At 52.2% G+C, this 21,036-nt stretch overlaps 1 protein-coding gene across 1 annotated transcript in view; it reads left to right on the top strand.

Moving 5' to 3' along the window:
• The window catches only part of Cdh23 (cadherin related 23), a 386,250-nt gene that overhangs the window by 195,263 nt on the left and 169,951 nt on the right, over positions 1 to 21,036 (top strand). Inside the window, exons 10-11 of the mRNA XM_076557194.1 lie at positions 2,067 to 2,179; positions 3,524 to 3,712. Of these exons, the coding sequence (XP_076413309.1) occupies positions 2,067 to 2,179; positions 3,524 to 3,712 (302 nt within the window). The remainder of the gene's footprint in view (positions 1 to 2,066; positions 2,180 to 3,523; positions 3,713 to 21,036) is intronic.

Genomic DNA, 21,036 nt, shown 5'->3' on the forward strand with positions numbered 1-21,036 from the left:
CCTGCATCCTTAAAGGTAAAAGGAGAAGCTATCTCACCTAGACTTTTCACTGTTGGTCCCTTGGAGTGGGGACAGGAAAGGGCAGGGAAGTACACCCACTGCCATGGTCACTTTGGACTCCATGTGTATTGAAAGCTTAGGTATTACTTCTTTCCCTGAGTCAGAGTCAGGGACGGTCCCTGCTGACCCTGGTCCTGCCTGTACCCCACGCGCTGCTCATGACAGCATCAACCAAGCAGTTGTCCCAAGGCAACATGTCTCCTCATTCCATCCTCACACATGGTAGATGCCGGCCGGCATCGTCCCTGTTTACGCAAGGAAGCTGAGGCACAGAGGCACTGGGTAAGCTGCCCAGGATAACACAGGAGGTCACTGGTGCTCCTCTTCCAAGCTGCTTTCCCTTTTCAGCCTTCTCATCTGTGAACAGGGTTGCCCGCTGTGACCTCAGGGGCCTGGTTTGAGGAAGAGTGATGTGTGCTGCTTCCAGACTGCAGCTTCATTCAGCCTGAATTCCTGGCTTGTAGACAGCTGAGCCCCACAGTGCCAAGCTCAGGCCTGGCCCCAGGATGGCCTGTCCTAGGGGCTGCGGAATTGTGAATGGATACAGCAGGTCTGTGAATGAATGGGCCAACTGGTTAGTGAGGACCGCAGTCTGGCGGCCGAGGCATAAAGAATGGACGGCAGTCCCCCAGGACTGGCCCAGGTGGCCTAAGAAACCCATACGGAACCTGCTACCAGAATGTGCAAGCACGTGCTATCATAGTGGATAATTATGGAAAGTCCTCTTCTCCTGGGAGTTTGCAGGCTGGGCAGGCAGAGGAGAGTTGCACAGAGAAGCCGGAAGAGGGACCATTGTCTGTGGGGCAGACAGAGTAGGCTGGGCCATCAGCATGTCCCTGATGCAGGAGAAAGAGCAGGAGAGGATGGCTGCATAGAGAGGATGGGAGATGAGGACAGAGAAGCCAGGGAATAAGAGACCGGAGCAGGAAGGAGCACGTGCTGAGCCCAAGGGAGCCAAGGTGTGTGTGTGTGGTGGTGGTGGGAGAGGGGGGGAGGACGGGTTGTCACAGTGCAGAAGCACAGGAACAGGAAGCCTGGTTGGCAGGGGAGGGGTAGAGGCTTCAGGGCCTCGGCAGGAGGCCAGAGTTGCTTATGTATAATTTTCGTGAGTAGTTTAAATAAGTATCTCTAATTTAGTAAGTCCTTAGAATAGTCTTTAAAATTGAATTATGTTTTTAACATATTCATCTTTTTTTTTTAAGCAAACCCTTGTACCATTGCCATAGAAAGTCCGGATAGAATGAATAGACCAGAATAGAATAGAATAGCACATAAAATAAGCACAGAGCGGGCCAATGAGGCGGCTCAAGGGGTAAAGGCTCTTGCCTGACAAGCCTGACTAGCTGAGTTCGATCCCCAGGACTCATGTTAAGGTAGAAAGAACTGACTCCGTGAAATTGTCCTCTGACCTCCACATACATACCATGACATTTGTGCCTATACACAAGAATAATAAACAATAAGTGATGATGGTAATAATAATAATAATTTTTTAATGAAAAATAAGCACAAAAGAACCCAGCCTGCCTACTAAGCCCTGCCTGGATTCTGCCCCCTGTGGAAGTCTCCATGCTAAAGGAAAAGCCCTGACGTGGCTGAGTTAGAGTGCTTGCCTAGCATGCATGAAGCCTGTCTGTGAGCCCCAGCACTGCATAAAGCAGTCGCAGCACTCCAGAGGTGGGAGCAGAGGGAGCAGAAAGTCAAGGTCATCTTTGGCTACCTAGGGAATTCAAGGTCAACCTAGGACACCCGAGACCCTGCCTCGAAAACAGTTTTTACAAAGAAAAATGATATTCAGTGTTACATTTGCAAGCACTAAAAAAGAGATGTTTTCTCTGGCTCAGAGAGGCCTAGGTGGAACCCAGGGAAGGTATTGTAATCTGTTTGTGATTCGAGGATGTCTACGCTTGCCAGAGTCACTAAGATTGTGCCCCTGCAGAGGAGTGTATGCATTGACTCTTCACCTCTCTGCTGGCCCATCATGGCTCTGGGCTTCTGTCTTGCAGGAAATACCAACAGCATCTTTGCCCTGGACTACATCAGCGGAGCTCTCACTCTGAATGGCCTGCTGGACCGGGAGAACCCCCTGTACAGTCACGGCTTCATCCTGACCGTGAAGGTGAGGTCCACTGGCTGGATACCACACCTCCTGGACACCTGTGGAACCTGAGGCCATCCCTGGCAGTCTGGAGGACAGTCAGGAGGGGACTGGTGGTTATAAATGTTGGTCTGCCTGGCTGACATGCCACAATGTCTATCCTGGCTGGAACTTTATTCCCCTTCTAGGGGGTGATGCTCCCCAGCTTAGCAAACAGGAGGCTGTAGAGGAAGGGATAGGGGATTGGGGTCCCTACCTGGAAGGTGTGGAAAAGGTGCCAGCACTGTCCCTTCTTACAGCTACCTGCCACTCATGGCCGGTTTTAATTGAAATCAATGGCTTGCTGAGCCGTTCCCTGGGAAGGCTATTTAGGAAATGGATCCTGATGGGGAGGGTACAAGGGCCTGCCAAGTCCCAGGCATAGAGCCGTGGGGGAAGGGACCAAGATAGACAAGAGGCCTTGAGAAAAATCTGCATGGAAGGGTGGAGCATGGGCTGGCCTTGCTTGGACCCCCTTGGCCTTGAGAAGTCCTGAGGCAGCTGTGGACCTCTTGGCTCTCATCGTTCACCAGCTCCTTCCTCTCTGCTGGGTTCAGGGGTGAGGCTGCCAGGGAGACATGTAAACAAAGTGTCCCACACTTACACTCAGCCCCAGGTCGTCTTCATATTTTGCTTCCTCCCAATGAGGCCGAGAGGGTCTGCTCCAGAGGAAGAGAGACCACCCCTTCCACCCAGTACCACCACCGCCTCACCTGGGACCCCTGAGTTCAGTGTTCCCACCTTCATACAAAATGTTAGGTGAACATGCCAGTTGAGCTGGGCACCTCTATCTCTGGGCCTGGTGGCAGACACTATCCAGGTCTCCCTCAGAGTGTCTGGAACAGTGTCTGGGGTCAGAACTAGGAAATGAGGGCTTTGGGACCTAAGGCTCTGGAACCCCAGACATCTAGATCCTTTCTGCATCTCACTTAGACAGCAGGGGCTCAGTTAAGTCTTGCTCTGTCAGTATCACATGGGAGAAGGCCTGATTCTACCATCTGCCAAGCTGCGTGGACTCTCCCTGAACCGCTCAGTGGGTGGTGACATCTGTCTGGTCCTCCTGCCCACCTCCTAAACAGTTCCAGAATCCCATTTCCTGAGTTTGAGACCTACTCAGGTCATTCTTCCTGGTACAAATTATGTCACCTCTCTGAGCCTCAGTGTCCTTGCCTGTGACATGGAATGCAGAGGATGGAACCACCTTCCTGGGGCCGTGGTGGGGATTTAATGGGTCAATTCACACTGATACACGTGATCTAGTGCCGAGAACGTCCTGAATGGGTAACGGCTGTTTCTGTGACCGTGAATACTTCCCTCTGTCTGCAGGGCACTGAGCTGAATGATGACCGAACTCCGTCAGATGCCACCGTCACCACCACCTTCAACATCCTGGTTATTGACATCAATGACAATGCGCCGGAGTTCAACAGCTCTGAGTACAGCGTGGCCATCACCGAGCTGGCGCAGGTCGGCTTTGCCCTCCCTCTCTTCATCCAGGTGGTGGACAAGGATGAGGTGAGTCGCTGGAGCACGTGGAACACCCGCGTTCTCGGCTCTGACTGGCTGGGGCAGCACTGGGATGGGTCCCAGGAGGCTCTGGGATTCTGGATCCTCGGTGGGAAAATAGAAAAAGCCATCATTGTGCGCCCTCCCCTGCTGTGTGGGAGTGTCTACTCTGTCATAGGCTGTCATCTACACCCTGGGAAAACACCTGTGCACACACTTCCAGTGTGTGACCACACACACACACACACACACACACACACACACACACACACACACACACACACAGAGGCTATGCATGAGAAGCTCAGAATGAAGTCCTTTCTAGGTTTCTGAGGAATAGTGATACCTAAGGAACAAGAAACACCCGTACCTGTGTAGTAGCATCCAAAACCCTGGGATCAGAGGCCATGAGTGATCAGCTGAAGAGAGGTGTCCCTGGGCTAGAGGATCAAGAAGGCTCTCTGGGGAGAGGGGTCTTGAACTGAGCGAAGGCATGCAGGAAGACTAGTGGCCCAGAGAGGCCCAGAGGCAAGGATTTACAAGCAGACAGCAGAGCAGGTTGAGACCCACATAGGCAAACCCAAAATGCGAGGTTTGGACTGGAATAGAAGCAAGAGAGTTGGGAACTGATCTTGGAGACAGCACAGGTTCTGTGCCCAAGGGACCTGAGGGTAAGCCCTCATTGACTAGCTCTGTGGCCTAGGGGGCATTAATGATCCTATCAGAGCATCCCCTGCTCGTGTGTTTAGGAAGAAAGAATGAGACTGTACCTGTCCAACTCTGCTGTGGTAACAAGTTAGCCCTAAGGCACAAGCTCATTCTGACAGGTTACCAGCTGGGAGTACTGCTCTGGGTGGGCATTAGCGAACTCCGTCAGCAGTTCTTAGACAGGGGGCAGGGGGATGCCGGACAGCTGTAGGGCCAAAACCAACTCCCCTCTGTTGTATCCCAGAATGCCCTGGGCCTGCTTGCCTCTAGTCAGTCAACCAGAGTGAGTCTCAGGTCCCCACCTTACTGCCTGAGGGCTTCAGAACATGGAGAAACAGCTAAACCCATGTCTGTCCCAGAGGACACTTCTACATGGCTGTTCTGCACCATCTCTCTGGCTACCCTCAGAACCCAGAGGGGTTCAGGTGAAGCACGAATCTCAAAAGGTCTCATTAATAAAAACAAACCCAGAGCCAGGTATTGGGGTGAAGGCTGGAAGATCAGAGAAACAAAACAATTCACATCCAACCTCACCTGGCCAATTCCTCAGCTGATCTTGTTTCCTCAGACTGAAAGCCTCTGAATCCTCATCCGAATGGATCTCAGCTGAACTGCTGCTAAAAGCTAAAAGTTGAAAAAGGCTCTAGTTCCTGGTCCTCACACCTTATATACCTTTCTGCTTCCTGCCATCAGGATTAAAGGCGTGTGTCACCATGCCTGGTTGTTTCCAGTGTGGCTTTGAACTCACAGAGATCCAGACAGATCTCGGCCTCCGGAATGCTAGGATTAAAGGCATGTGCTACCACTGCCTAAACCTATGTTTAATATAGTGGCTGTTCTGTTCTCTGACCCCCAGATAAGTTTATTGCAGTGTACAATATATCAACCACACTTAGGTCTGGCCAGGGAACAGCATTCAAGGCCAGGACTCTGTTACCAAATAAGAGCAGGTGACCCAGGCTAAGGGCTCAGGCATACAAGCTGGAAGAAGAGTCACAGGTTGCAACACAGTGTCCAGAATCCGGAACAAAATACACTTCTTAATACAACCAGGCAACTGTCCGAGCCAATGTCCTAGGTGAGCATTGATGTCTGGGTTCAAGGTGACTTTGCATTTGTGGCAGAAAAACATGTTCACAAAGCAAGTTATTTGAATCTTTATTTATTTAGTGGGAGTAGGGTGGCCTGAATCTGTAGGTCAGAGGTCAACTTTGGGGAGTTGGTTCTCTCCTTCCACAATATAGTTTCCAAGACGATTGAACACAGTTCATCAGCCCTGGTGGCAAGTACCTCCACTGGCTAAGCCACAGGCAGTCTTGGGCTGTCCCCACAGTTGTGGTGACATGGTGGTCACATGTGGTCACATGTGGTCACATGTGGTCACACAGTGTTTCAGCCTCCTCCAATCCTGACTGGTAGTCCCCCTGGTGGGTCTGAAGACTACAGAGTCTGCAGGATGCAAGATCCACAGGCCATGGTCAAAGTGGGTTTGATGAATAGGCCTTCAGCGACTCACACCCTATCCAGAGCTCTGTGGATAGAGACATGCGTTGCTCAATATCTGCCCTATGGATGCCGAGCCCAGTGGGAGGTGGGCTTCTTCTTCTGGGCTAGGTCCAGAGGCTGCCTGGGGTGGGCTGACCTCAACAGTCCACTACAGGGCAGTAGAGGGTGGAGATGAAAACAGGAAAGGGGGAGCAGGAAGCAAGTGACCTCTGTGTGGGACCTTGGTGGTGATGCTTCCTACTTAGGATGTTAAGTTATCTCAGAAAGGCTAGATGTACCTCCAGTGCCTCCCAGATCCAAGCTTCAGCAGGGCCTATCACTGCCCCTCGGGCTTCAGTGCACCATACCCCACAACCCAGGGGCCAGAAAACAGTCCTTGCTAGCCCCAAGGAGTCCCGGCATTCGTCTCCAGGTGATCCCTTTACCTGTGCCAGTCTATAGAAAACTCACCAAAGGCCGGGGAAGAAAGAACAGCTTCAGTGGGCTGCAGTCATCAGCAGCCGCCTTTTGTCCTGTGTGACAGTTGAGATGCAAATAGATGGTTGGGATGCAGATGTGGGGGTGAGGACAGGAAGAAGAAAGGCAGCCGCCCAGAAGTCAGCCTTGGTGGGGACCCATCCCTGCTTCAAATGAAAGGCTGCCTCAGCTCCACTCTCACCCCCTCTGCAATTCCAAGTGCCCCACCCCCAGAGCTCTGGGGGTGCCACGCTAGAGAGGGGTCTGCTCACTCCCAGCCCCAGGCTTTCTCCAGGACAATCCTCTGTGGGCTAGCCTGCAGCCTCGGGCCTCTCCCTCAGCTGAGGGTTCCTTGGAGGCCAGCAGCTTCCACTTACCTCAGCCGCTTTTCCACACAGACCCCCGGAGGCTGACTGTGTGAGCATCCTCCTCTGGGGGAAGGGGGGGTTGTCAAACTGACAGAGGGGTATGGTGAGACCACCCCCTCACCCCACCCCTGCATGCCTCCCCTGCTTCACCTAATCCTCTGGATGCTGTCTCACCTACTCTGTACTTCCGTGGGACCTTGCCAGTTCACCCATGTGGAAACTGACAGCAGCCCATGACGCTGCGTTCTTCAGTTTGTCCAAAGAACCGCTTCGTGTGTGTGTGTGTGTGTGTGTGTGTGTGTGTGTGTGTGTGTGTGTGACAGAGTCTTACTATGTAGCCCAGCAGGCCTAGAACCAGTGACCCTCCTGCCTCTGCTTCTCATGGGCTAGGAGTATGGGACTGGGTGGGTGTTCCTCCAAGCCATCCCAGAGTGCCTACCATGCAAATCTGCTGTTCCGAGGACAGTGGCCCTCAGCACCCCTCCAGAACCATCAGGCCCTGCGTCACACATACAGGGTGTTCCTAGTGACTTCTTTGTTCCTCTTCTTTTTGCTACAACAAAACGCCCGCTGAAAACCATTTTAAGCAAGGCTCACAGTTGGAGGAGACAGCCCATCAGGGCAGAGACGTTATGGTGGCAGAAGCCTCAGGAAACTGTCAGGTGCTCTACTCCTTTCCATTCAGTCCCAGGCCTCAGCCCATAGGATGGTGCCACCCACCATGAGTGTCCCACCTCGGCTAAGCCAATCCAGAAACTCCCTCACAGACACGCCCAGAAGTTTGTCTTGAGACAGTGTTCCTATGGAGCTGGTGTTGGCCTCGAACTTGAGATCTCAGGCATGCCCCACCACACCCAGCTGCAATTCCGTGGACCTGAGTGCTGCCTCCACTGAGAGGAGCCAGGAGGAGCCAGGGTGTGGAGGCTTCCGGTACCCCACCTCACATACTCTCCTGGACCTGGGCCCTCCGTGGCTCTCCCCTACCCCTACCTGGGCCCTCCGTGGCTCTCCCCTACCTGCCCCCTCCCAGGTAATCTCTGCCCGTCTACATTTGGTGCCATCCAGAATACCTCACACAGGTAGGATAAGAGAGCCAACAGGTTCAAGATCAAAATAAGGGCCCCGGGACAAGGTTGCCCTTCCAACTCTGGTTCTGCCCCTTTGGCTCTGGGTGACCACAGATACCTCACAGAATTGCTCTGAGGGAAAATAAGTTCACACGTACACTTAGAACAGGGCCTGCCCCATCACAACTCCCCCTAGGATGTGATTTTTTTTTACCCTTGTCAGAAAAGAAAGATTCAGAGACGTTAAGGGGCTTGCCCAAGGTCACACAGCAAATGGATTGCCATTTGGATGAAATGTGACCTTGGTCCCTCGATTTTGGATTTCCTACCTGTGTCTCAGGGCTCCTTATTTGGAGATGTGGCTGCCGTTTCTCCCCGACCCCTCTTCCCCAAACTCAGTTGCTGTCCACCTGTCCGCGGCTGCTGGGCAGATGCGATGGAGCCTAGAAGTGAGTGGGGACATCTGGCTGAAGAAGACGGACAGGAGAAAGGGTGGGCTCTGCCTGGGCTTTAAACAGAAGCAAGAACTTCTGTCCTCGTAGGCCCTCTTCAAGAGGCTGCTGGTCTCCAGCGGCAGAGGGAGGACCCCCGGAGAACACAGGGGTAAAAATTCAGTCACAGAGTTTAGGCTGGAACACACTGTATAACCAGTTCAGATACTTGGCCCCACGGAATGGTGGGTCCTCCCTGCCTCATGACAGGCCGGGGCAGGGGGGGGGGGGAGGCTGGGGGAAGAAAAGGAACCTGTGCCAGATAGGTGACCAGGGACACATCTGGCAGAAATGTGTTCTTATTTCAGGCAAATGACACGATTAATTTGTTTGAGGGGCATAAGGAGAGGGGAAAAAAAAAAAAGAAGAAGAAGAAGCCAAATTACCCACCTCTCCAAGGAAAAGACATCACCACCATATAATAAAGGAAAGAGGATGGTAGGGAGGAGATTCCAAAATGCTGGGTTGGTGAGGGATGGGGGAGGGGAGCATGAATAGGGCATAGATGGTCCTTCTGCTAATCTCAGAGGCCTATGTTTATTCATCACTGTGATTTTTCCATCACTGTGATTTTTCATTCCACATGTGTTCTAGGCCTGTCGGAGAATCACAGGACAGCCTTGTATTTATTTACATTCACGTTCCCATTTGTTCCTGTTAGTGGGTTTGTCCAGGCTACATTCCTCTGAGCAACACACTCACCCCCCCACTCCCCCCCACCCCCCCCCACCCCCCCCCCCCCGCATCCAGCACTGTGAAGGCTGTGTTCTTGCTATGTGCTTGCTCTGGCACCTCTGGAACTCCGCCTTCTAGCCCAGGAGTTTCTGTGCTATAGAGGCAGGCAGGCCCCCTGGCCCTCTGAGGCACCCAGACCTGAGATGAAGAAATGACCCCAGACCTGAGATGAAGAAATGACCGTGTGTTTATTCTCACTAATGTGAGCTCCACCTGCTCTTCTGTTATGGTTCTAAAGGCAATGTCTGTGACTTTGACCTCAATAAAAACCTCTGATATTTTCGTTACCACTTTACTGGGGTCCCAGGAATCTCAAAATCCTATTTACACCCAACCCTGCTTTGAAATCATAGCATAATGGCAGCTCTGTCTCTAAATATCCTTGCTGAATGAATCCCAAAGCACATATATGACCGCACTGCCACTTTAAAAATACTTGGATAATTGTTTCAAAGTAGTCAGTTGACTTGGTGTGCCCTGTAGTTTATCTTATGCAATTAAAAGCATCCTAAGAGGGTAGGGATGTGTCTCTGTTGTTAAGAGTACCTGACTAGCATGCATACCTGGGTTCGAGCCTCAACATATACACAGACAATAGAGATCCTATCAAAAAAGAAAATCTAAGGAGACCAGTCAGCTTGGGCAGGCTTCCAGAAGGATCCATAGCAGAAAAAGAGGATAAATAAATCCCTGCTGAATCCTGAGTCTTCACTACTTATAACCTTCCCACCACCTACCTCTCTCCCTCCCTTCCTCTCCCTCTCCAGCCCTACTCCTGGCAAGGTTTTTTTTTTTTTGTTTTGTTTCGTTTTCTGTTTTTCTTTGGTTGGGCAAGTCTGGCTCTCTCTCAGGCTTGAGTCCAGTCAGCATTCTGAGCCACACGCCTCTGCATGCCTGGGTGGAACCAAGACTCTTGGTCCCTGTCACACATTCGGCTGAGTATCCATCACTTAGACCACTCTCCCGCTGGGCCCTGTAGGAAGGATGGTGTCTCCCCAACGTGTAGTTTGTGGTGGACACAGTAGGAACATAACCTTGCCCCTTGGTAAAGTAACCGCAGCTACCCTGAGTTCAATTGTCTAAGCCACTTTTTTTTTTTTTTTTAGAAAACGAACTCTAATAGCAAAGAAAAGGGACTTGAGGCCAGGCTACCAGTGGTACCAACAGTTCTCACTGTGAGTGTGTGGCCATCCATTGTCTAGCCACTCCCCTCCACAACCCTCCTAGGCAAGTTACTAAGATGGAGCTGGAACTCACTCACCCCCTGGACCACCCCTACGAAATAGGAAGGAAGTAGGAGGTGATACCTCCAGGGTCCCCTGCCTCTCACACCGCTACGAGAAGGAGCAGGGGAGAGGCCTCTGGTCCAGGGAGAAACCGAGGCAGCAACTTCTGCTTACATGTCCTGGTCCCTCCCCCAAAATCGAGGCTCTCCAGGAAAAGATCTGTTGCCTCCAATGCCTAGCAGTTCTAGAAGGGAGGCCCCAGGAACAGGACAGCTCGGTCTGCATTTCCCATTAATTTCTCCCCAGTTGCCTTTGTGGAGGCTCCTCTTGCTGTGATTGTGATTATTGGGATTTTCCTGGCTTTGGCTGCATCCTCCTATTCCCCACTGAGTGATTCCTCACAGCTCTCAAAGCTCCAGCCTCCCTGAGGACCAGAGGGTGGCGCGGTGTGACTCAGATACCTCCCCACTTAGTGTCCTCACAAATGTAATTAGCATGTGATTTGCACTGGCCCCTGCCTGGTGAGAGTTGGGGGCCTGGTGATATAAACCTGTTTGGCAGCTCTGGTGTCGGAGAGTGTCCCTGGGCCCTGCCATCACCCACCCAAGTACCCTGGGCTACAGCAGACGTTCATCTTTCCTGTTGGGTCTGTGGACTTGTTCTCTCTTTATCTGTTTTCCAGGCAGACCCTTCCCATGATCCTCCACATCCGAACCCGAGCAGGACTCAGTGGGAAGTAGCAACACTCATTTTATCTGAAAACTCACACCCCTAAAACAGCACTTGGTCTTCTGAAAGCTCCTGTGGCACCAGGAGCAGCTGGCAAATGTTACCCCCCACCCTTAGACCTGGTTCATGCCTACGATGGTGCCCGTTCTCTGTGGCCCATTCACTCCAGTACATAATGTCTTTTTCCCACGCTCCCCTGCCCGCCCACTTTGTTCACATTGCTCATCTCAACGACTGACATTGCTGACATTGCTTCAGCTCCCAAAGTGGGTGACTAAAGAACTGAACAGGGCAGGCAGGTGGCATATGCCTGTTGTGCAGCTCCTGGGGAGGTTGAGGCAGGGAGGTGGCAACTAAGTCAACTAGGACCTGGGCTCTAAATTAAAAAAATAATAATAATAAGTGCTGGGGATGCCACTGGGCTAGAGAGGCTGCCTAGGGTGTGTGAGGCCCTGAGTTCAATCCCCAGCGTCGCAAAACAACTGAGTCAATAGGAAAAACAGCATGCCAGGCAGTGAAAAGAAAAGTTGGAGAGAAGGCATCCGGGGCTGGGGTCGTAGCTCGGTGGGTAGAGTGCTGGCCTCGCACAGAAGAAGCCCTGGGTTCAATCCCCAGGGCTGCATAAGAACAGGAATGGTGGGGCACACCAGCAACCCCAGCACTCAGGAGGCAGAAGCAGGAGGATCACATGTTCAAGGCTATCCTCTGATAGTTTACAAGTTAGCAACTTTGAGACTAGAAAAAAATCCTGTCTCCAAAGAAAGAGAGGACTGAGTTATATTGGGGTTGTTCTAGGGGAATGAATGGGCTCTTAGGAGAGTCCTCTCTACTAAGATGGCATTGAAAGAGAGCCCTCTAAAGTGAAGACATTTAGTGGAAGGATATTCTAGGCAGAAGAAAGCCTGAGGGCATGGCTCTGAGGCAGGAGCATGCCTCCCTGTCCAGGAGTATGTACTCAATCCCAGCCCTTGGGGAAGCAGAGACAGGAGGTCTCCAGAACTGGCTGGCTAGGCAGCCGAGCTGAATTAGTAAACTCCAGGATCAGTGAGAGCTTGAGTCTCAAAAATTAAAGTGGAAGCCGTTGAAGACACCTGATGTGGTCCTCTGGTCTTCACAAGCATGTGCACACATGTACACACATGTGTACACACACACACACACACACACACACCATAGAGTTGGCAGTATAAGGGGAGAATCAGGTGTCCTCAGAGGAGCTGGGTACCAGATAACAGAATCTATGTGACTCTATGGCATTCCCAAAGAGCAGAGGCACTCAATGTTGAACAGTGGGGTTTACAAAGAAGTAGAACAAGGCAGAAGTTTTTTTTTTTTGTTGTTTTTTTTTTTTTTTTTTTGGCAGGGGCGGGTAGTAAAATTGTTTTAGCTTAGTGGTGAGACAGGAATCTATACCCATAGATTTTATTATTATTATTATTATTATTATTATTATTATTATTATCCATAGAACTGTAGAACAAAAATGTTAATTATACTGCATGTTAATTTATGAAGTACATGAAGTACTGAAGATGTCCCCAACACCCCCCAGAAAAGATGAGGTGAGCAGAGCCAGCGTCAGCAGAACCTATGGGGGGGGGGCTTCCAGGCTAAAATGACGCCACTGTCGTAAATCAGCACACATGTAGGATTCATATGACAGAAAGGCATCTCTGATTCAAGCCTGACATTCGACCCGTGGCCAGGGTGGGGAAACTGAGGCAGACAAACTAGAATGAAAAAGTGAAGAGGTAGCAGGGCTGAAGTATCTGGAGCACATATGAGCTATGCTGTGCTGGGTCCCAAGAGTATGGACTATCTGTGCTCAGGAATAAGAATAGAAAGGAAGGAAGGAGGGAGGGAGGGAGGGAGGGAGGGAGGGAGGGAGGAAGGAAGGAAGGAAGGAAGGAAGGAAGGAAGGAAGGAAGGAAGGAAGGAAGGAAGGAAGGAAGGAAGGAAGGAAGGAAAAAAGGAAGGAAGGAAGGAAGCCAGCCTCAACGCGATAGACTAAAGGCCCCATGTGTAGCTAGGCTTTGAGAGATTCCCACAATGCACTTGGCCATGGGCTACAAAATGGGAACTGTTCATTCAGACCGACTTGCACTGGCCTCTGTGTGAGGACATCATGACTCCCCGAAGAGCTGGGGCAAGCGGAGGGAGGTGTGCTTGCACAGGTGACGAGCACCTGCCACCTTCAGCGGCAGCGCTACACCCACCCGGGACGAAGATGACGGCTCTCTAGTGTTCTTCCCCCAAAGTGCCAGCTGCCAGTCGGATTGAATTAGATTTCACAGGACTTTTTTTTTCTTCTTCTTTCCAATACGTGGAATTCGCCAGCAAATTACTCTTAAAGAGGGAAAATCAATCATTTGGAGCAGAGATAAGCTGAAGGCAAGGCAGCCTCGGATTGATCCCATCTGTGCAGGCGTGTGTGGAATTCGATGGATAACCTGGGGCAGCCGGGAGCAGTGCGGGGTGTGGGGTGCGCACAGGGGAGAAGAGGAGGAGAATAGAGGAAGGGGAGCGTCTGGTCCATCTGGGCTGGAACAACAAAGGGGCACACTTGCCTCCTTTTGGAGGCAGGAGAGTCTTAGTACCAAGGAGAGGGAGGATTTGGTTGGTGTGGCAAGAGACACCTCCTGGCTCGTAGATGTGGCTTCTGCCTGTGTTCCCCCATGGCAGAAAGGGCAGGGATGGCTCTGGGGTCCCTCTCATTAAGTGCCATCAAGGGCTGGCATCCCATTCAGGAAGATTCTAGTCCCCACCACAAGTCACCTCCCAAAGGCTCGCCCTCCTTTGAGATCGGGGTTTTAATGTGTGCGTGGGCTGGGGGAGGGGGTGACACTAAGTGTCCACACTTTTGGACAGAAAATGAAGGAAGGATGAGCCAGGGGACACAGAGGGGAGGAGAGAGAGAGAGAGAGAGAGAGAGAGAGAGAGAGAGAGAGAGAGAGAGAGAGAGAGAGAAGGGTAAGATGGAGTGGGAGGAAATGCTTTAATTGGAGGACATCGAGTAATTCATGAATGTGTAGGAGAAGCCCCAAGGCAAGAGTACCATGTTACAGACTGGGAAACTGAGGCATGAGGAAAGAGATCTTTCCCCCATCATCCATCAGTGGGTGGTGGCGCCAGAGAAGACATTCCCAGCTTTAGGCCTGGCTGCTCAGAGGCCCAAACCAGGAAGGCAGGTCTTGGGGTAGGAGGCGAGCGAGAAGCAAGGCAGTAGCTTGTCTCTGTGCAGAGAGAAGGGGACTCTCTGAGCTGCTGGGGTGGGGCGGACAGACCTAGAACTCAGGAAAGGACAGTGGGACCCACGTACTGACCCTGGGAGAGAGTTCCATCTCTGGTCCCCCAGGGGAGCTGGAGACAGAGTTGGTGGCCTCCATGGGGTCCTCTACTGCCTCCTGGACTTTGTCATCCAGATAGGCAGCCTGGGTGCCGTGGGTGCAAGGTAGTGACCTGGGTCAGACAAGGACAGAAGTCTAGTGGTCTGTAGGTTCGGAGGTGGGAGGGAGAGGCAGCTGACATGATGAGGGGGGTCCCCTCCGTGCCAAGGCCACTTCACCATGTCTGATTGGGATTAATTAAGTGGAAGGATGGACAAAGGAGTGATAAAGAACACATCTTGTCAGCTTTGATTTTCTGCCACTCAATAGCTTGGATGAGCTCAACAGAGAGCAAGGGAACCGTGCAGCCGGGGCTGAGGGTGGGAGTGAAGGGTCCCTGCACCCCCGACACACACCCCATTGCAGGACTTCCTCTCCCTGTCCCCCACCCCCACCCCAGCCAAGGTCTCAGCTCAGCCCTCCTCAGGAGTGCCTCCGCTCCCACCCCACGCCTACTAGAACTACAGCAGTGGTTCTCTGGGATGAACGTCTGCCCAGGCAACTACCCGGATGTCGCAGCTTGCCCTCGGTCGTCTGTTAGGTGGACAGCACTTCCCCCATTTCGCAGATGAGGAAATCGGGTCTCACGGGAGAAAAATCATTTGTGTGAAACAGCAAAACTAAAGAGGGGAGGTGCCTTGAGTCTAGGCTCAGGTCTGACTCCTCAGGGTGTTTTAGTCTTGTTTGTTTGTGGTGTGTGTGTGTGTGTGTGTGTGTGTGTGTGTGTGTGTGTGTGTGTGTGTGTGTGTGTGTGTAGAGACATGTATGGGAAAGCCAGGGGTTAACCTCAGGCAGGGGCCCTTCTCTTCTCCTTGTTTTTTAAGACAGAATCTCTCTTTGGCTTTCAGCTCACACCTCTGCTAGGTTGGCTGGCCAGCAGGTCCCAGGAATTATTCTACGTCTCTGCCACCCCAGTGCTTCTCGATATTACAGGTGTGCTCTGCACCTGATGTTTTCACAGGTGCTGGGGACCGAACTCAGGACCTCATGCTTGCAAAGCAAGTGCTTTACTCGCTGAGCCATCGCCCCAGCCCTGGTTTTAACCACCGCTAAGCTTTGGTGTTTCCCCCACTAGATTCGTGGTTGCGGGATTCGTCTGTGGCCAGTCTGAGCTCCATACAGTATTTCTAAAGAGCATGGCACTGACTCTGGGGACCCTCTCTGCACCCCAGTTTCCTTATCCTGGGTCTCAGTACAAGTTAAATGGCTCTTACCAGCCCATGGAGCTCCCAGGAGTCGCTTGTCTCAGGAAAGAGTTCACATGACAGAGAGGGCAGGCCCCACTGTACCCCCTTCACAGATGGATAAAGTGAGCAAGTAGAAACTGGCAAGGAAGGTTAGGGGTTGGTGCCCTGAAAATGAAGAGTTTTATTATTATCCTTGGTCAGAAATAGGACATACCATTGGTGTCTAGGCCAGAAATGGTAGAAGGCGTTTTGGATTTTTATCTCCTCCTCAACAAATACCCATCTGGCAGCCCATTCGTGAGGGTGCGACCAAAGCTTGAATTTAGGCGCTAAGTTGTTTTTAATAGTTTCAGAATTGAATCTAGATTTTTATGGTAAAAGTGGGCTATATACAGCTATTCCCCAATTTTTAGGGTTACCTTTTTAAAAGAGGGGACACTATAGTAGTCTTGATTGGGGTTCTGATGGGGTCCCTGAAGGGAAAGCCATTTCCTGTAACAGAGAAGCCAAGATTCCAGAGAGACGGAGCCTCTCGTCCCCTGCATCACACCACCAGGTCACTGACCCCGGCACTGCCCAATGGCCAACAACAGAGAGCAAAGAAAGAGTCCACTGTGTCACCATAACAGGACATGTGTGCTGGGCTGAGGCACTGGTCTGCAGGCCTTAGGCCCTGGAGGAGGCCTGGGCGTGGGTAGGGATGTGCCCTGAGACCTTGCTCACTCTGGGAACCAGTGTGCTGCAGAGGGATGGAGGATGCTCCACAGACATCAGCTCATGCCACAGGCGCCCTGGTCCTCTCCTGTGGGCTCGAGCACTCAGGAACCAGCATTTGCAGAAGGCCTGGTTCGTGATAGCACACCCCACGAAGTTCCACGAAGCACTGAGACTAGCGCTTGACCAGGAGACCACTGTAGCAGATTCACGGGCCCAGTTCCACTAACTTAGTGTCAAGGAGTAAGGGCAGGGCCTGCTCTGACCACCCCTGGGGGCCCGCCCTCCCCTTCCAGAAGCTGAAGGTGGGACGAGGTTAGGGGAACTGTCCATGCCGCCTCTTCTGGCAGCCGGCAGATAAGGGACTGTCCTCTGCAGGGGGCAGGAAGGCTACAGTCAGCAGGAGCCATTGGGGAAAGCCAGAAGGGGGCTACGAATGATTCAGTGTGCAGCCCCCTCCCGGAAGATACATAAAACCAAGCCTGGAAGAGGTCTCCAGCCTTCAGCCGTTGGCTCCTCAGCCTTGGGAGCCGGCTGCAGCTCACCTTAGGGACCACAGCCCCACCAATCAGCCTTCTGATCACCTGCACAGCTGGAGTAGAATTTAATCCCCTGCCCCCCAGGCTCCTCTCCACACACACTGGGCTCCCCTTTGATGTCCTTTTTTATCTCCCTTTCCAACAAAATTGTCTCTTAACAGCTCTGGAAATGCCTCCTGCCACCTCTAGCAGCGGGATGGCAGCCCTATGGAGAGACCTGTGTGAAGAGGAGGCCCTGCTCCCCAGAGAGGGAGGACACCATCTTTTCTTGGCCACTTGTGGCATGGACAAAGGGGGGGGGACAGCTGTGCCCGCCCATGCCAGCTTAAAGTGGAGGGTGGAGGTTGGGAATTCAAAACCTCCCCTGCTGGCTGGGTATCTTTTTTTCTTTTTCTTTTTTGCTTTTCGAGACAGGGTTTCTCTGTGTAGCTTTGGTGCCTCTCCTGGAACTCTCTCTGTAGACCAGGCTGGCCTCGAACTCACAGAGATCCGCCTGCCTCTGCCTCCCGAGTGCTGGGATTAAAGGCATGCGCCGCCACTGCCCGGCTTGCTGTGTATCTTGAATAGCTGACCTCTATGGCCCTTGTAGAGGGGCTGGGCAAATGCTGACGTCCCACAGGTGTGTGTCACACATGTTGGGGCAAAAAGGTTGGAGGCCGTTGAGACAAAAGGCTCCCAGGCCAGGGCTGTAATGAAAGAGTTTTGCACCAACGTCTCCCATCCCAGCAGATGAGAGGTCCCAGCTCTCTTGGGCCTGCCAGGAACTGGCCCTCTAGAAGGGAGAGGCTGAGAATAGGAGGACCGTCAAGAGGTGATTCTGGAAGCCTCGGGACAGTAGCACACCAGGTCCTGACAACTGAGGGGTCAAGCCTGAGCCCCTGGGGTAGATCCGGGGGAGGACAGACCTTAGTCTCTGAGACCCACAGAGGTCTCATCAAGAGGCCAGAGAAAGGACTAGGGAGGTGGCCGAGTTAGTAAAGTGCCGGCCACATAAGTGTGGGACATGAGTTTGATTCCCCAGCTCCCACCTCGACGCTCGGTGTGGTGGCACATGATTAAAATCCTCCTGTTGGGAAGATAGAGACTGTACCCTGAGGCTCCCTGACCAGCTAGCCTTGCCAACTTATGCCACATTGATGAGCCCCAGATCTTAGGAAGCCTGTACTAAAAAAACAAGGTGACCCCTAGGCACTTGAGAATGAAACCTGAGATGGCTCTCTGACCTCCACACCCATGCTCGTACATGCATGCACCCATACCTGCACAAATACATGCATACTCCAAAAAACATGGAGGTGGGCTAGGGGGCTGCCCTCAGGGTTTACACAAAAACACTGTGCTGCGCAGAGCTCATGCCATCCTTCCAAGAGGCTCTTCAGTTCCCACGGTTGGCTCCAGTAACTGGGCACCCCGTCTCCGTAGGGCTCTGCCACCTTCTCTGCTCCCCTGTCCCATCTTGCAGATCATCCTAATTAATGCTCAAGCGTGTTCCTTCCTTAGTGCTGGCTGGCTCCCAGTGGCCCTCATGTGTTGGCATACACTGAGATCTGGTGGAGCAGGGAGCTGTTCCAACAGGGTGCTGGGACCCACTCCAGAGGCTCTGGTTCAATCAACCGGAAGCGAGTGGCCCACAAATGTGTGTACCAGGCTTGTTCTCTTGGGCCATCAACCAGCTCCCAAATCATGACACGGAGACTTATTACTTTTGAATGTTCAGCCTTAGTCTAGCTTTTTTTAAAATCTGTTTCTCTGTATCTACATTTTGCCTCCAGACTTTTTACCTTTCTTTCTTTCTTTCTCTATATCTTACTTTCCTGCTGTCTCCATGTCTGGCTGGCAGCTGCCTGGCTTCTGGCCCCAGGCATATCCCTCTCTTTCTCCCTTGTTCTTGTTCTCGTTCTCCTCCTCCTCTTTCTAGCCTAGATTCCTCCTCCTACTTATTCTCTCTGCCCGTCAGCCCCACCTATCCCTCTCCTGCCTAGCTATTGGCCATTCAGCTTTTTATTAGACCAATCAGGTGCCTTAGGCAGGCAAGGTGAAACAAACACCCCACATCTCCACATAGTTAAACAAATGTAGCACATCTTTACATCATTAACAAAGGCAGCATAGTCCAATGTAACACATCTTTACATAGTTAAAGTAATCTCTACAACAAGTGTGCCTTTCTAGCCAGCTCCCAAGAGATGGCAGTGGAGATGCTGTGGGATACCAGTAAGTACCACACTCTGAGAAAGTCACTCTGGGTCACTATGGTGTGTCTGCCATAGTCTCCAGAGAGAATTAATCAAAGAGAGGAGACTGGTTCTGAATGTGGACAATCCAGTCCCAGAGCCCAGAGGCCTAGAGGGAATAAAAATAGAAGAAAAGGGGGCTGAGGCTGCATCTCGATGGTAGAGTGCTTGTCTTGTCTGGCGTGAAGCCCTGGGTTCAATCCCCAGCACTGGGTGAACCAGGCATGATGGCACATACTTATAATCCTGGAACTTAGGAGGGAGAAGAAGAGGATCAGGAATTCAAGGTCATCTCAGCTGCATAGCAAGTTGAAGATTAGCCTGAGATATGAGAGACCCTGGCTTAAGGTCAGGACAATGGACGAAAAGAGCTGTCTTGAACATTTTCTCTCTGCTTCTTGGCTGCCTTGATGTGAGTGACTCTGCTCCCCACCTCCTCCCTAAAGCTCCTAAAACTGTGAGGCATAATGAAGTGTGCCTCCTTGAAACTGTCTCTGTCAGGCATTTTGTTAGCAACAAAAAGCCTGTCACCCCTGGTAATGATATTGCTGACCACAGGGCCAACATGCTCCTTACCGAACACCAGCACTGCGGTGGGGGGAATCCTATATCAGAATTCCGCTCCCTTCGCTTGTGGGGCAGGATGCACTGGCCCGGAACCTGGGTCTGGGCTTTTACCACCCCCCCCCCCATACACACACACCTTGCAGTCACCCTAAGTTGCTCACCTAACCTCTCTGAACCAAATGTCTCATGAGGGTCTTCACTGTCACCATGCCCCACTGTCCTTTGGGAAAGGATGTAAGGGGGAGCCGCTGAGGCTGTGACCTTATTGTACGTATTTTACGTCAGGGGCTCCCAGCATTCCAGAGCGGCCACAGAGGAGACCGGCAATGCCATGGGGACACTCTACAGCCTTTAAGAGAACTGAGGAAGGACTGGGGGCAGTAGTAAGGTTGCTGAGCAAGCATGAGGACCCGAGTTCAAATCCTTAGGGCCCACATGCAAAGAAAGCTAGGCATGGCGGCATGCACTTGTAACCTCAGTGCGGGGAGAGGAGAGGGAGGGAGAGAGCTGGATTCCTGAAGCAAGCCAGTCAGCCTAGCCCAACTGAGAAGCTTCAGGTTCAATGAACGGTCCTGTCTCAAAAACTAAAGACTGGAGAGCAATCGAGGAAAGGTATCTGTGGTTCACCTCTGGCCTCTACACTCACGTGCACAGACACAATTGCACACACACACACACACACACACACACACACACACACACACACACACACACGTCTACACTAGCAAACACCTGTACCAAACAGCACAAACACAGAAAGACATGGGTGGCAGGCCAAGGCAACTCTTCTCACTTCCCGAGTGCTGAGAGACGCCCCTGGCAGGAGCCAGGCACTCAAAACTGTCTGCTGTTGCCATCCCAGTCAGCAGCGGCTCCTGAGTATGGTCAGGGGCCCATCACCAAGGTGGAGCTGTAAGGGAGAGGAAGAATGTGCTTCTGTTTGTATCATCGGTGTGCATAAAGAGATCTCCCTCACAGCGTGGGCCTCCTGGGACAAGGACCGGAGGACAGGGTGAGGGGCCGACCCCGGGAGTGATATGAAACAAGGAGGAACGTTTCCAGTGTCTCAGGCCTCCTCCTCCTCCTCCTGCTCTTCCTCCTGGATGTTAAGAAAATAAAAAGGTGGCAGTGGTGGTTGCTGATTTCTGCAGTGTTTCTCTCTGGGCTTCTGGAAGCAGAATGTGGGGACATGGCCCCTCACCTCACAGCTCACTCTAGGGTCCCCTGGACTGTAGAAGAGCACAGAGAGGAACATGCCCTCCTGTGACCTCACCTTCTCTGCATCGCCCCAGACTCATGCCCCACCCTCTTTCCGCTCCCCTCCATCACCCCTGCCTCAGCTGCAGACTCTGAGGCCTCAGGGTTCTGGACCTGTACCACAGGCTAGGCTCCCAGAATTCCTTTCGGCCCCTCTCCTTTA

This window comes from Peromyscus maniculatus, chromosome 21 (assembly GCF_049852395.1).
Source record: "Peromyscus maniculatus bairdii isolate BWxNUB_F1_BW_parent chromosome 21, HU_Pman_BW_mat_3.1, whole genome shotgun sequence".
NCBI classification, from domain to species: domain Eukaryota; kingdom Metazoa; phylum Chordata; class Mammalia; order Rodentia; family Cricetidae; genus Peromyscus; species Peromyscus maniculatus.